This window comes from Berghia stephanieae, chromosome 2 (assembly GCF_034508935.2).
Source record: "Berghia stephanieae isolate SIO BIC M18660-M18661 chromosome 2, UCSD_Bste_1.3, whole genome shotgun sequence".
Taxonomy (NCBI): Eukaryota; Metazoa; Mollusca; class Gastropoda; order Nudibranchia; family Aeolidiidae; genus Berghia; species Berghia stephanieae.
Window position 1 is genome coordinate 13,076,220 of NC_088361.1, and position 13,223 is coordinate 13,089,442.

Below are 13,223 nucleotides of genomic sequence, written 5' to 3' on the forward strand. Positions count from 1 at the left end.
ATTCCAAACATCTTTTATTCACACAGTTATTTTGAGAAAAATACAATGGCGTACCAACAGGTCCTTCTGTCTGTTGAGCTTTACTCCTATTGATATAGTCCTGAAGCTGTTTTTGGTGTTCTGCAATCTGGAGAAATAATCAATGAATGAGAATGTAAGCGATCATCGTCTTAAATTCACGAGGATGATATAGCAACGTTTTCAGAAGAGAAACAAATAGGGTTGAGATATTCCATATCTAAAAAAACACAAACAAATATCATGTCCAGAATACTATTACAGTCAAAAACATAAAATGTGTCTACAAGGTGAGCAAAAAAAATTAAATTTTAAATAAATGACTAAACAAATAATTAAATAAATAAATATTTACTAAAACTAATATTTTTAGAAACAAACAGTAGACAAAATAAATTATCAGCTATTCTGGGTTTTAAAAAATTGACACTAAAGTTTTAAATGGCTACTCATAAATATTTCTGGATTATAAGAAAGACGGTCAATCAATTTTATGCAAACCTTTTCAGCGAGAGTTTTCCTCTTCTGGTTACTCAGTTTCTTGAACAATTCTTCTTCCTGAACTTCTTTATCTGAATCCATTTTTAACTTCACATTTTGAAGATCGAGTCTTGCCTGATTCATGTAGTCCTCAATCTGGTCTGGTGAGAGGTGTCTGCTCCTTAAAGGGGAGAGAATTACTTTTCTTTACTATTTGCTATTTGATTTATACAAAAGGTTGAAGATACATTTCAAGTTCTCAGTTACTAAGTTGAGAATCACACTTCTTCTTCACTTTACTTTAAATCCCTATGATATGAGAGTAAAATGATTATGTGTCCCATTTCCCTATGATACTCGTAGTATTCATGCTGATATGTAATATGTAATGTTTGTTTGTTTGTTTGTTGCTTTAGGTCTCTTCCAACACAATTGAGGTTATATGAGAGACCGCTGAAACAAAAAAACAAGCAATCTAACAAAAATAGTACAAATGTAAATCAAAATCATAACCTAAAAATATCATAAGCTAAATTATAAATAACCAAGAACAAACAGGCAGAAGATTTACAGAAAAAAAAGATCCCCTGTCAAAAATACAATCACAAACCAAAGAAGCAGGATAGGCTAGTAAAGAGAAGAAGAAACGACATCACTATCGGATCGTACACCCATGCGAACATCATAGGTATACGATTCAAGGGTGATGCTCCCATCCAACCACCCGCTAATATGTAATGTAATAGTAATATGCAATAATTGATTTATATAGCACGCAGAATTCATAAAGTGCTCTAAGGCGTTACACATACAAAGATAACAGGTGACACAAAACGTTAATACTATTACGACTCAGAAAGACTGTCCTAAAAGTCATGAGCTTGGGGGCGTCTTTGGTTTCTTTATCTAATTTTTAAAATACTTTTGAGGCCCTGACAGAGGAGGGTTTTTCAGTCAGAGATAGTTTATATATTATGGGAAAAACCATTAGTCGTTCATTTTGAGCTTGGAGTGGTCTAGCAGGTTTATGCAATTCAAGAAGCCCATAGTGATAAAATGGTGCTCTATCATTTGGGCATTTAAATTTAACTCCATTGTGGCAATTTTGAACTCCACCCTCTCTTTAACAGGAACATGGTCTGGAGTAAAAAAAATATACATTCCGCTTATCACTTTCTAAACAAAACAAAATATCCACTTGATGCATCATATCTCAACGAAATTACATATAGTCTCGAATTCTTCGAAAATCCTTATTATCCTAATTTAACAATGAAATAATATATAATCTAAATGAAGTCAATGCACAACCCCCCCCCCCCCCCCCCCCACCCCCCCACATGTGTTTTCAAGAATAGAAGTAACTCCTGATCACTTTTGTACTAACACCATTGGAATTTTCTGGATTGTTTTGATACTTTTTTCAAATTTTCAAAAGGACAATTATGCTTTGAATGTCTTATAAATATGTCGTGAAACATTTCAGTTTGTTCTGACCTTGGTCTTTAAAAAAAGTAAACCCCAAACTCAATCATTTAAAATGGAAAATACTCTGTTTTTATCTTCACAATTTATGCAAAGCAATCTATATTTGGAAAAAGAATTCCTTACTCTCCTCTGAGAATTCGATGTGATTGCGTGTGAGATTCATTGCTTTCATTTATTTATAGGGCAAAATTCTATGCACCACTTCCTGAGACAACTCAACATGTTATGAATTAATGCAAAACGATTTTATTAATTTGTTGGGGGTTTTTTTTACATCTCTCCTTTTATCAAATTTAACAGTATCACTACATTACAGTGCCACCATTTCTTCAAGAAAATGAAATTCATGAATAATTACATACTTTTTCATTTTTTGAATCAGATTTATATGTAAGGACGCAATCGTATTCAAAACTTCTGTTTGATCGTCTTCTTGGGTTTCCTGAAAGTAAAAAAGAAAGAAAATGAGATCTAGCAAAGAAAGTTAAGCATCTCCTTAGAGAGTAAGGAAAAGGAAGTCGATGTATTGGGCACTGTATTAAGACCCTAACGACAGTTCAAATGGAACTTGTTGGCATGCTATTTTTTCCTTCTGCAAGACAATTAGCCCTTACTCTAACTCTACTCTGCTTTATTGCATTGTTCTGTCTACTATCTTAAAGATAAAAAAAAAATGTTCAGATGATGTGAGAATTCTGGAAAAAGTATTGCACGATATAAAATCTGAATTTAAAACATATTTCATTATTGGTTGACCAATAGCAAAAATGTATTTGTTTCATTCTACGTTTGCTGATTAATGTTAAAAAATGGTTTAAAAAAATAATTGATAAAGAGGGTAGTCTCCAGTCAGTATGGATTGATGATAAATTGGACATAAATATGATGAAGAGTTTAAAATAAGAGAAATGATCATCATAATAAATGATTAAAAAATTAAAGAATATTGGGAAAGGAAAGAAAATGTTCAATTGTAAAGAAGCAGGAATATAAGCAAAATGATGTGCAATAAATAAGAAAATAACAATTTAAGGAACTATAATTGATTTTTTTTTCTAAATAGCGACAAAAATAAGATAATTAAGGGTGATTGATGAGTGTAACTGGAGGAGATATCGATGTAAGGAATCAGAAAATAAAATGGAAATTGCTTGTCATAAAATATGGTCCAGTCATGATTAAAATCATAGAATAAGAGATATTGAGAGTTCGAATAAGATCTGCTTCCCAGTATTTTCAAAATCCTGAAGCCCTTGAGACTAGAACCATTGTCTTATTCTGGTAAAGATATCATATGAATTTATTTTGTTATCACACTTACACTTGCATGAGCCAGGGCCCTTCGCCTGGCCAGTTTCTCTTCCAGATTCATTCTCTGTTTAGAAATCTCCTCATCGTACTTGCGATGAATCTCCTCCTGCTGTTGTTTGTGAAGTTTTATGAGCCATTCTGCCTTCTGCCCATTCAAATGTCCTTCATTGACCACGTCTGCAATGTAGCTTTGCTGGATATCCTTTATTCCCATGCGTTTACGAATACTATATTCCTGAAAGAAAGAAAAAAAAAGGAAGAAAAAGGGTATTAACTGTAATTTTAAATATTTAGCAAAATACTTGAAAAAGCAAACAATCACACACACACACACACACACACACACGCACACACACACACACGCACACACACACACACACACACACGCACACACACACACACACACACACATTTACAAATTTTCGTCTATATTATTATGACAATCCAATATAAATAGATATGTATTCTGTGTTTACTTGAAAAAGGCCAAAGGCCGAAACGTCGTTTGTTTTGTGTTGTTCATTCATGAGTCAGATTTACTCCCTTTATCTTTATCTCCATTTTATTGACTCGTTTAGGCACCTCTATTTATTAATCAATCGCTTAAATGACTCTGAATCTACTGAAAAAAATTTAAATATTGACAACAATAACTCAGTCCAAGGAATAATTAAAATGATGATTGACAACAGCAAAGTTTATAATTTTAGTCATGAATATAACTTACCTTTCTGAGTTTTTCTGCCTCTTCATTTTGTTCCAATCCAAGTTTAAATGTCAATTCATTCTCCTCTGTCTGGTGCTGCTGATCCATCAAGTCAATCACCTGCTTCTTTTCCTGCAAAAATGGCATATTTCATGTATTTTATGGCAGAGAATTTCATTTATTTGGACAGCATTAGAAAATACTTTTTCAGAATAAGTTCCCGAGTCTTTTTATGTAGATTTAGGAGTGTAAACAGGATCTTAAACAACAATATGGATTATACAGATTTAATAATTTAATAAATATTAACTATAGCTAAGATATTTTTATAGGACAAAATTGCTATTTCATAGTGAAATTATAAGTATCTAAAACAAACTGACCTCTTCGGGTAAGTCTTTCACAATCCTGACAGCTTCTTGGCGTTGATCTTTGTGTTTTCTCATCAACTCACCCAGTTTTTCCTAATTGGAAATGAGTAATGCTCTTAATATGCATTGGGAATTAATTCATTTCAATTTTTCAAAATGTTTTCTAAAATTGAATCTCTTTTTTGAGCCTAGGGTTTGATGAAACTTGAGTTCATCCTAACTTTTGCAGCATAAAAACAGGATGTGAATATTGTTTGCTACCCTTTGGATAGGTTAATGGTAGATTACAAAGAAATTTCCAATTAATCAAATTGCTAGTTCACTATGCTGTGTAAACATTTTAAAAACTTGAGCATTTATATAGCGGAACATCCTTCAAACTTGTTTAAAGCGCTTAACATCTGACATGATATGAATAGGGTTCAGGTATGTTTGGTTAACAGATAGAGGGGCCTGAACAAAAATCTGACATAACACTTAATTCGATTTGTTTAAGTTTTAGTCTGCTTCCATAGATCTAACAAAATTGATGTCACTCAGCTCTTTGTTATTGCTTTTAGACAGCCATTTGTATGATAAGGTTGTTTTTAAATAGACTATAAACCAAACGTTTAAGATTACACATAGTTGTGTATGTTGGTAAGCTTGGCTAAATGCACAGCATCAATAATATGTAAGCAAATGGGCCATCTGAAGTATAATCACTTGAATAAACTCAATTAAATGCAAAATCAAATATCAGATTTATATCTTGGAAGTACTGTTAAAATTTCCTCTTAAAACATTTGTTGAAATGTAAACATTGATCAACTGCTTTGAGATATAAAATTAATTCTCAGGGGGATAAAAATCAGTCAACCATCCTGGTTTAGAGCTTATATAAGATATGATTACTATCATTCTCTTATAAAAAAGAAAAGACAGACTCACTTTATTTTTCGCTTCTGCATCGATGTAAACAGACTCCAGGTCTTTCTTGTAATCAGCATCCAACTTTTTATCCAGCTCTTTCAGACGATTCTATTGTTTGTAGAGGAATTTTGTTTTCAAAGAGAGAAAAAAATTAATATTGGTAAATATTGGTTCTCTAACTCATCAATCACAACAACAAAATAATAATATCATTTTGCAAATTGAATAATTTCAATGAAAACCATCAAACCAATGGCAGTCTTGATGGAAAAGTACAAATTAATCAACATAAAATAAATACTTGACTGCAAAAAAGCTGTGAGAGGTAATATGTCTTGAGGAAAAAATAAGCACACTAGATTCAAAATAAAATTTAAAAATGAGACAATTATTAAAATCGATTAAAATTTTTCAACTTAAATCAAATAGAACACGAAAGCGAGTTTATTTAAAGTAGATAAAATAAGAAATAAATAGACATATTCATAAACTTTTCTTGTCATGTTCAATGCACCTGATGCCATGTTTACACATTTTATTACACAATTATTGAAAGATGTTTTTATCCCTCTTTGTTTTGTTTTTTGTTTTTTTAATAACAATGGCTTCTCATATCTTAGAAGTTTGTTTAGTTTTATTTTTCAAAGGAACCTTGACGTTTGTGTTTTGATATTTTAAAATATGATATGATTTTAAGGCTTCAAACAAAACAAGGAACAAATGATATACATATTTGGTGCAAACCCTCCTTCAAAAACAACAAAAAGAAAAACAGCAACAACTACAAAATAAATACAACAATCTGATCTTAACTTCATATGCAAAACTGCAATTATATGATTAGCACTTTGAGATAGTGAATCTGAGAAGTACTTGTGGCAAGTTCTACCGAATACATAACACAGAAATCAAAGAGATCAATGAAACATGGAGTATCAATGAGAGAGAAATCATTCAGTCCATCAACTGATTTCTTCATTGATTCAATAACTATTTGGGGAAAAAAGACGGGCAAAATAACTAAAGAGGAATCCTAAAAGAGCAACTAGAGTAATATGTAGCCTACAAAAATGCTAAATAAATACTTCAAAAAATGGAAGAGAACACTGGGAATATGATCAAACGGAGAATAATTTGAATGCTGAACCAAAACCATATTAATGGAGAGAAAAACAATCAGCGGGCAAGAGAAAACTGTGTATTTAACTAAAGCACCTGAACAAAATTCAAAAAGATCATCCTCCATGCTGCTGAACAGCACTTGAGGCAGTTACTCCATCCTTTGGAATCACGCACTTCTCAAAACAAAGCGCAAATCTCCTTCCCTAACACCAACTATGTAGAATCTCCTTCCTTCAACCGTCAATGACGCATTTTTACAAGATTACATTGGCAATTGAAAATGAACAAATTTATAACAGCTGGAGATCACTGATTGGTGGCGTACAGAGATAACTCTTTAATTTGAAGAACATTTTAAAAATTAAACCATTTACTTACAGTGTCACCAATCTAACCTTCAGGATGCCTCAATTCGTAATTATTTATATTCTTTAATTAGTGGTCATACCTGCATGTTGGAGTTTGCCTTGTCCTCAGCAGGTTTGGAAATATCTCCATTGTATCGTAATCCTTGGACTAGCAGCATACTGGCTTGGACTGCCTGATCATTTTGTTCTGTTTCCAGATCTGTGTCGACGTGGATTGTGCTCAGAATATCCAGGCTGTTAATAAAATGGATTTGGCAGCAACAATGACACCGGTGGTAATGGTGGTGGGGTCGTTATGGTGATGATTATGTTGTTTTTGATGATGATGTTAACGATGATGGCAATGATGATAATGATGATGATGTGATGATGATGACGGTGGTGGTGGTGGTGAATGACAGTGATGGTGATAATCTTTAGAGATATAAATGAATGATTCAAAACACAAATCAATCAATTAATTCATAAAAGCCGTTATTTCCATAATCATTAAATAAAAATTCCTAATTTTTTGAGTCCACACCATTAGCATAATATTATAATTTATTTTATTTAACACTATTCTTAAAATGTATTTTTTTTAAAGGATTGAATTTTTTTTTTAATTTGTAATATATTTCATTAATAAAAAATGTGCTTTTGTGATAAGTTACTACCAATCAAAACTCACTTGTCCATTTCTCGAAACATGTGAAGCTTGTCTTTCATTGCCAGAATCAAAATAATGCTGTCATTCCATGCAATCAAACTGGAGTCAAGAGAGAAATTCAAAATCATTAATCGTGGATTCGTGGATATTTACATTGAAAATGAATCTCACCCTTAACAAAAATGGAAAGTTCCCATGGAAAATGGGAAATGGAAAATTTAAAGATTTTAAAGAGCAAGTGTGTGTGTGTGTGTGTGTGTGTGTGTGTGTGTGTGTGTGTGTGTGTGTGTGTGTGTGTGTGTGTGTGTGTGTGTCTGTGTGGTAAGCAACCCTCCTTGTTCTTGTTGTCAAACATGTATGCACCTATCTCTTGGTAGTTCAGACAGTTGAAAAACAAAATTACCTACTGGAGTTACTAATCACTCTTTATTGGGGGTCCGAATAGCTCAGTTGGAAAAGCCCTTGCTTAACAAACGGACGTATATCGATCACAGTTGCAGTCAAGACTTTTTTTCATCTTCAAGTCCACAGTTTTCTCATTTCTCATGTATACTGTTTAGTTGTCACATCCACTATCTATCCATCCCAATATCCAATATAAGTGATTCCAGCTTTAATTTTTCTTTCTTACTTTTTTATATTATTAAATTATACTCTACAAGAGTAATAAGTATACAATCTGATTATATAAGGGGCATCTCATTTAATCAGAACATTGATTCACAGTTGTGATTGGTCAGTAAAAACAATTTTTTTTTTTTAAAGCAAGAAAAATTACCATAGTCAACTGTCGATTGAGCGTCTCTTTAGACAACTCATAAATTCTGAACGTGAATATATCATCCCTGTTACAGAGCTGCCCACTTGAAATTTCAAAAATTCGTAGTTTTCAAGGGAAGAAAGAAAAAGTCACTTTAAATAGCTTTAGAAATAAATAATTTGCCCTAAACATGATCCAACAATGCTCCAAAGACCTGGATATAGGTTCTATGAAACTAAACTTTCCTTTTCAACAAGATTTATTGAGTCAAAGAGTCGAATGTTGTTCTGTTGCTGGAGCCAAAAATTCGTATTTCTACAAATTTTTAATAGTATTAGGCAGGTCTGTTGTTATGCTTCATTACCAAACCAGCACACTATACCTGAAGTCTTTAATAGCGTTGGTCATTCCTTTCTTCATAGCAGCTTTAGCATCCATGACAACCTTCTTTCCCTTATCACGGAAACGTTTTTCCTGTTTAAAAGAACAAAAACAATTTTAATGTGCTTATTTATTTAGTGTGTGCAGCGATGTGGTCTAGTGGTATGACAGTCGCTTTCGGATCGACAGGTCCTGAACTCGAGCCTCGCTCGGTGCATAGTTGAGTCCTTGGAAAAGGCTCTTTACTCACATTCTTTCACCGTACTCAGGTGTAAAATGAGTACCTGGCATTGTCTCTGTCCGAAAAAGATTGTAATATCGCCTAACAGGCGTCATGTTAAGTTTTGCTGTTGGCCAGGGACCCTTTGTAAAGTGCTTTGAGCATGTTTAGTGGATATTGCACTTTGTAAAAAGCTCAATTTAAAAGCTCAGTTTAGTGTATTTCCATAGATTCATTTGTAATTCCAGTATCAATATGGAAAAAAAATCCACTTAAACAGTACAAGCCGCTTGTTAAGCGCTACGGTTGTACTCACATTCTTTTAATATGGAGGTCCTAATAGCTCAGGTAGAAATCCATTTGACTCTCAATCAAGGGAACATCATCAATCAAGGATTCAGTTGAATCTATTTTTTCTAACCACATTACTGCTCCAACAGAGATTATTGTAGCTAGCACTGTTAGATGTAGTGGAAGTACTTTACAATAAACTTGAATCATATCCAAAAGGTAGCAGGAAATTGTTACAGTCTGTTACATGCAACAGAAACCCTTATGGATTATCAGCTTACTTAATCTTATGATATCCATTTATCGTTTACCCATTTATCTGAGTGTGTCTTTAATAATTTTGGATGCAACAATGAATGTCTCACCTCAGACTTTGAGGGGGAAACTGAAGAAGTTTTCCTCCTCCTCTGGAGCATCAGAAATAGCCAGATGAAAAGGATAGTCAAGCCGATTCCAGCAAAGAATAGGATGAAGAAAACCAAAGCTGTGAATCCGTGTTGATATACAACCTTTGAAACGTAAAGAAATAAAATCAAAACATAATAAAACATTCAACAAAAATTCATTTCTAATAATATTTCACAATTGAAAATACCAGCAAAAGATCAAATGAATTGACCGACAACAAGAGCATGAAAAAGGCATCAAAAACATCAATAGGTAAGTCACATAAAATTTAAAAATTCAATCAGCTAAGTATTTAATGAAAAGATAAGTTTTAGACGTATTTTTGAAAATATCTATAGAGCTCGAAAATCTTATAGATTGAGGTAGATCATTCCATCTAGTGGGTCCGAATTTCATGACACTAATTGTTAAAGTTTAGTTTTAGGAGATGCTAACAGTTTTAAGTCATGAAATCTAAGCTTTCTCAGAGGTATCTATGGTTGGAAAATGTGTTGAATGTAGAGGAGGGCAGAAGACTTAAATACACCAAAGCAGACAAGGGCTATTTAGTGCTCAATTCTAGCCCTGACTGGCAGCAAGGGGAGGGTATCGAAGCATGTCCTTTGTGTCATCATCGTAATGAGGTTTTCCAAGGACTTATCTAAATTCTGTACCACTAGAGACCAGTAATCAAAAGATATCTATCATAAGTGACACATACTAATGATTTTTAAATAATAATAATAATCATAAACCTTATTCATCCTTTTTGGAAATTTTACAACAGATGTGGCAAAGAAAAGAGATGGATTAAAGTATTGACATTAGAAATACACAGAAATCGGTATTACATAACCTATAAATACCTCAATATTATATAGATATATAGATATGGATAATTTGTAGACTTTATAGAATAAAAATAAATCTAATTGTTGATTTAAGAGTATATTTGGAATCACAATCTAAAATATTTCTTTCAGTTTAAATAAAACTTCTTTGACCAAAACATATTTTTCTTTTTATCAGGGTCTAAAAGAGAATGGAAAAAAACTTACATTGTTTTTGACATTCGTGAGTCTGGCCACACATATACTTGGATAAAATACTCCGTATTGTACTGCATTCTGAAAAAAAGGGAAAGATGACAATTGAACAGATAAGACCGACTATTTGAAAATTAAGTTTGGCTTATTGGATTATTGGTCATAAAAATTCATGCTCATGCATGATAATAATATGCTATTTATATGGTGCACAAACAAAACTTTACATAATGTTCAATGCAGTTTACACTATAGAAATTAATATGTTAAACAGTTTGAAACAAAAGAAAAAATTTGACAATTAATATTAACAAAGACTGACAGAAACGAAACAATTATTCCTAAACCATTACATGACAATGACCTACCAAATTACAAAAAAAGTTTCTGTGAAATAAAATTGTTTCCACATGGATTTAAAAGTTTTATTTGTCTTCTCTTCTCTTATTTTTTGAGATAATCTATTCCAGACGAGTGGTCTGACAAAATTAAAAGCTCTTCCGTCACAGAATTTATAAATATTGTTGTTCATCGGGATCAGTTTGCTTTAATCGGAAGATGATCTCAAGATCTCATAATTTAAATGTGAGCTTTTATATAACGCAATATCCACAAAACGTGATCAAAGTGCTTTACAAAGGTTCCCTGACCAACAGCAACACATAACATGTAGAATGAGACATGATGCACAGAGGAGTAAAACTATTCATTATATTATAGGAGATAATTTTTTGTCAATTGCAGTTCAGAAGATAATAGTAAAACATAATGTTTCTCCACTTTAAAGTTAAACCGGCTCCAATGTCAAAGATTAAAAGAAAAATCCTTCCATATTCCGTGTGAACGGGGGTCACGATAACTCAGTTGGTAGAGCACTCGCTTCACCCACAAAGGGACTGGGATCTATCCCGGGTGCCATCAAGATTTTTTCTGATGCCCCTGTTCACCAGCAGTGATTGGGTAGCTGGATCTGTTAAATCTGATGGAAAGTATTTTGCGATAGGCTAGTGTCCTATCAAAAGAGTAGCAAGCAATTGCTATTGTCTGTTTCACGCTTTGGAGACCAGGATAAACTCTGGCTCCATGAGCCTAATGGCTCTGAAGGACTACAATAAAATAATAAATAATAAAATTCCAGGTAAACAGCCCTCAATGGAAATTTTGATGTTGTCTTATCTCATAGAAATTGCATTGAAAAATCTGGAGAACTTACTCTTATTGATATTGTACCTTCCATCAACAATTAACATAAATGAAGAGATCACCCCTTCACCGTCTTGACTTTAGAGGCTTAATTCTTTAGTCTTACTTTATTCATTAATTATCATATCAAATAATTAGTTATGGTTATTTACTTAATCAAATCTTAAACGAGGGTCGTTGAATGACATTTAGCCTGTGAGGTTGACTCATTTTCTAATGTTATAAGAAAACTCCAATTCAGTTATAGAAAAATTTAAGATATTGAAAGAGAAAAAAAAGAGTGGAAAGAGAAAATAGGGTGAATTTGCTATTGCATTACTCTGTCACTGTTCTACCATTTTAACAAAGCAGATATGTTTCTTTCATTAAATATTGTACCAACAACAGAATCAAACATTATTTGTATAGGTTAAAGCACCCATGCTTGTTTATAATATGTCTCCATAAAGCTATAGACAATTTTTTTTTTTAAATCAAGCCTTTTGTACAATGAAAAAAAAAAAAAAATTCCATTACACAATCATATTTTAAAAATTAGCAGAGATTCATCTTCAATTGATTGAATACTTTCATCATAATATCAAATGTTGAACCTGGAATTCTTAAGTGGACAGAATTATACATTATTTTCAAACAAAATTACTTTAGACCATTATTTAAAATCTTTTAATTTTCAACGCGTCCCTTCGGCCAACACAGCAAAGATCGGGTACTTACATGTGTAAACGATACAGTTCCAGAGAGAGACGTCTCTCCCTCTGGTAAGTCTGTTCCTCCAGAGCCAGTGGGTTTAGCAACAAAATATATCGTCACTGAGTCATTGGCTGTGAAATAATATTTCAAACTTTTGTTTTCAATTGATACAACTTTTCTTTGTTTTTTGTTTTTTAATTAATAATGCTTCAATTTAAACAAAATTTAAAATGACATACAACCATAAACTTGTATACCAAAATACACAAACAAACAAACAAAAATCAATTACCCATGGTTTTAAAAGTATTTGGAAAATGCAACAAAATTCATAAAATGGATTTCAATGATTATGTTTAAACTAAGAAATGACAGGGCTTTCCATGATTATGGATGGAATGTATTACAATATTATATCGTATATAGGCAACGACCAAAACTTACTAGCAGTAAGAGCAGACCCATGGGTATATGAAACCTTGTCTCTATCTGTAAGCGTAGATCCAGCAGGAATACCGACATCCCAGTATGCTTTAAAGTAAGGACTGATGTCAATCTCCATGACCAAATTAGTAACAGTTAATGATGATGTGTCCAGATGTGTGAATGTCATCGTTATTTTAATCTCATCTGGGCTGGTACTTGTATCGTATATCTGAAATCAATATAAGAATAACTTAAATAAAATGTCTAAAAATAAGTAGAAAGAAAGAAAAAAGAAATTACCATGAATTATTGACTCGTAGAGAGAAGAGAGATAAAAGAGATGGCGTCAGGTGGGAGAGAGAAGAGTGATAAGAGAGATGGCGTCAGGTGG

The 13,223-nt window shown here is 32.6% G+C and overlaps 2 protein-coding genes across 2 annotated transcripts in view; both read right to left on the reverse strand.

Moving 5' to 3' along the window:
• LOC144964350 (uncharacterized) overlaps positions 1–13,223 on the reverse strand; it is a gene marked incomplete in the record, with an annotated part of 71,030 nt that overhangs the window by 25,381 nt on the left and 32,426 nt on the right.
• LOC144963871 (limbin-like) overlaps positions 1–13,223 on the reverse strand; it is a 14,523-nt gene that overhangs the window by 775 nt on the left and 525 nt on the right. The window contains exons 2-15 of the mRNA XM_078897820.1: positions 12,851–13,061; positions 12,431–12,537; positions 10,523–10,591; positions 9,443–9,586; positions 8,568–8,659; positions 7,447–7,524; positions 6,857–7,010; positions 5,305–5,394; positions 4,387–4,467; positions 4,025–4,135; positions 3,308–3,532; positions 2,349–2,428; positions 520–679; positions 59–127 (exon numbers count right to left, since the gene is read on the reverse strand). Of these exons, the coding sequence (XP_078753946.1) occupies positions 59–127; positions 520–679; positions 2,349–2,428; positions 3,308–3,532; positions 4,025–4,135; positions 4,387–4,467; positions 5,305–5,394; positions 6,857–7,010; positions 7,447–7,524; positions 8,568–8,659; positions 9,443–9,586; positions 10,523–10,591; positions 12,431–12,537; positions 12,851–13,061 (1,671 nt within the window). The remainder of the gene's footprint in view (positions 1–58; positions 128–519; positions 680–2,348; positions 2,429–3,307; positions 3,533–4,024; positions 4,136–4,386; positions 4,468–5,304; positions 5,395–6,856; positions 7,011–7,446; positions 7,525–8,567; positions 8,660–9,442; positions 9,587–10,522; positions 10,592–12,430; positions 12,538–12,850; positions 13,062–13,223) is intronic.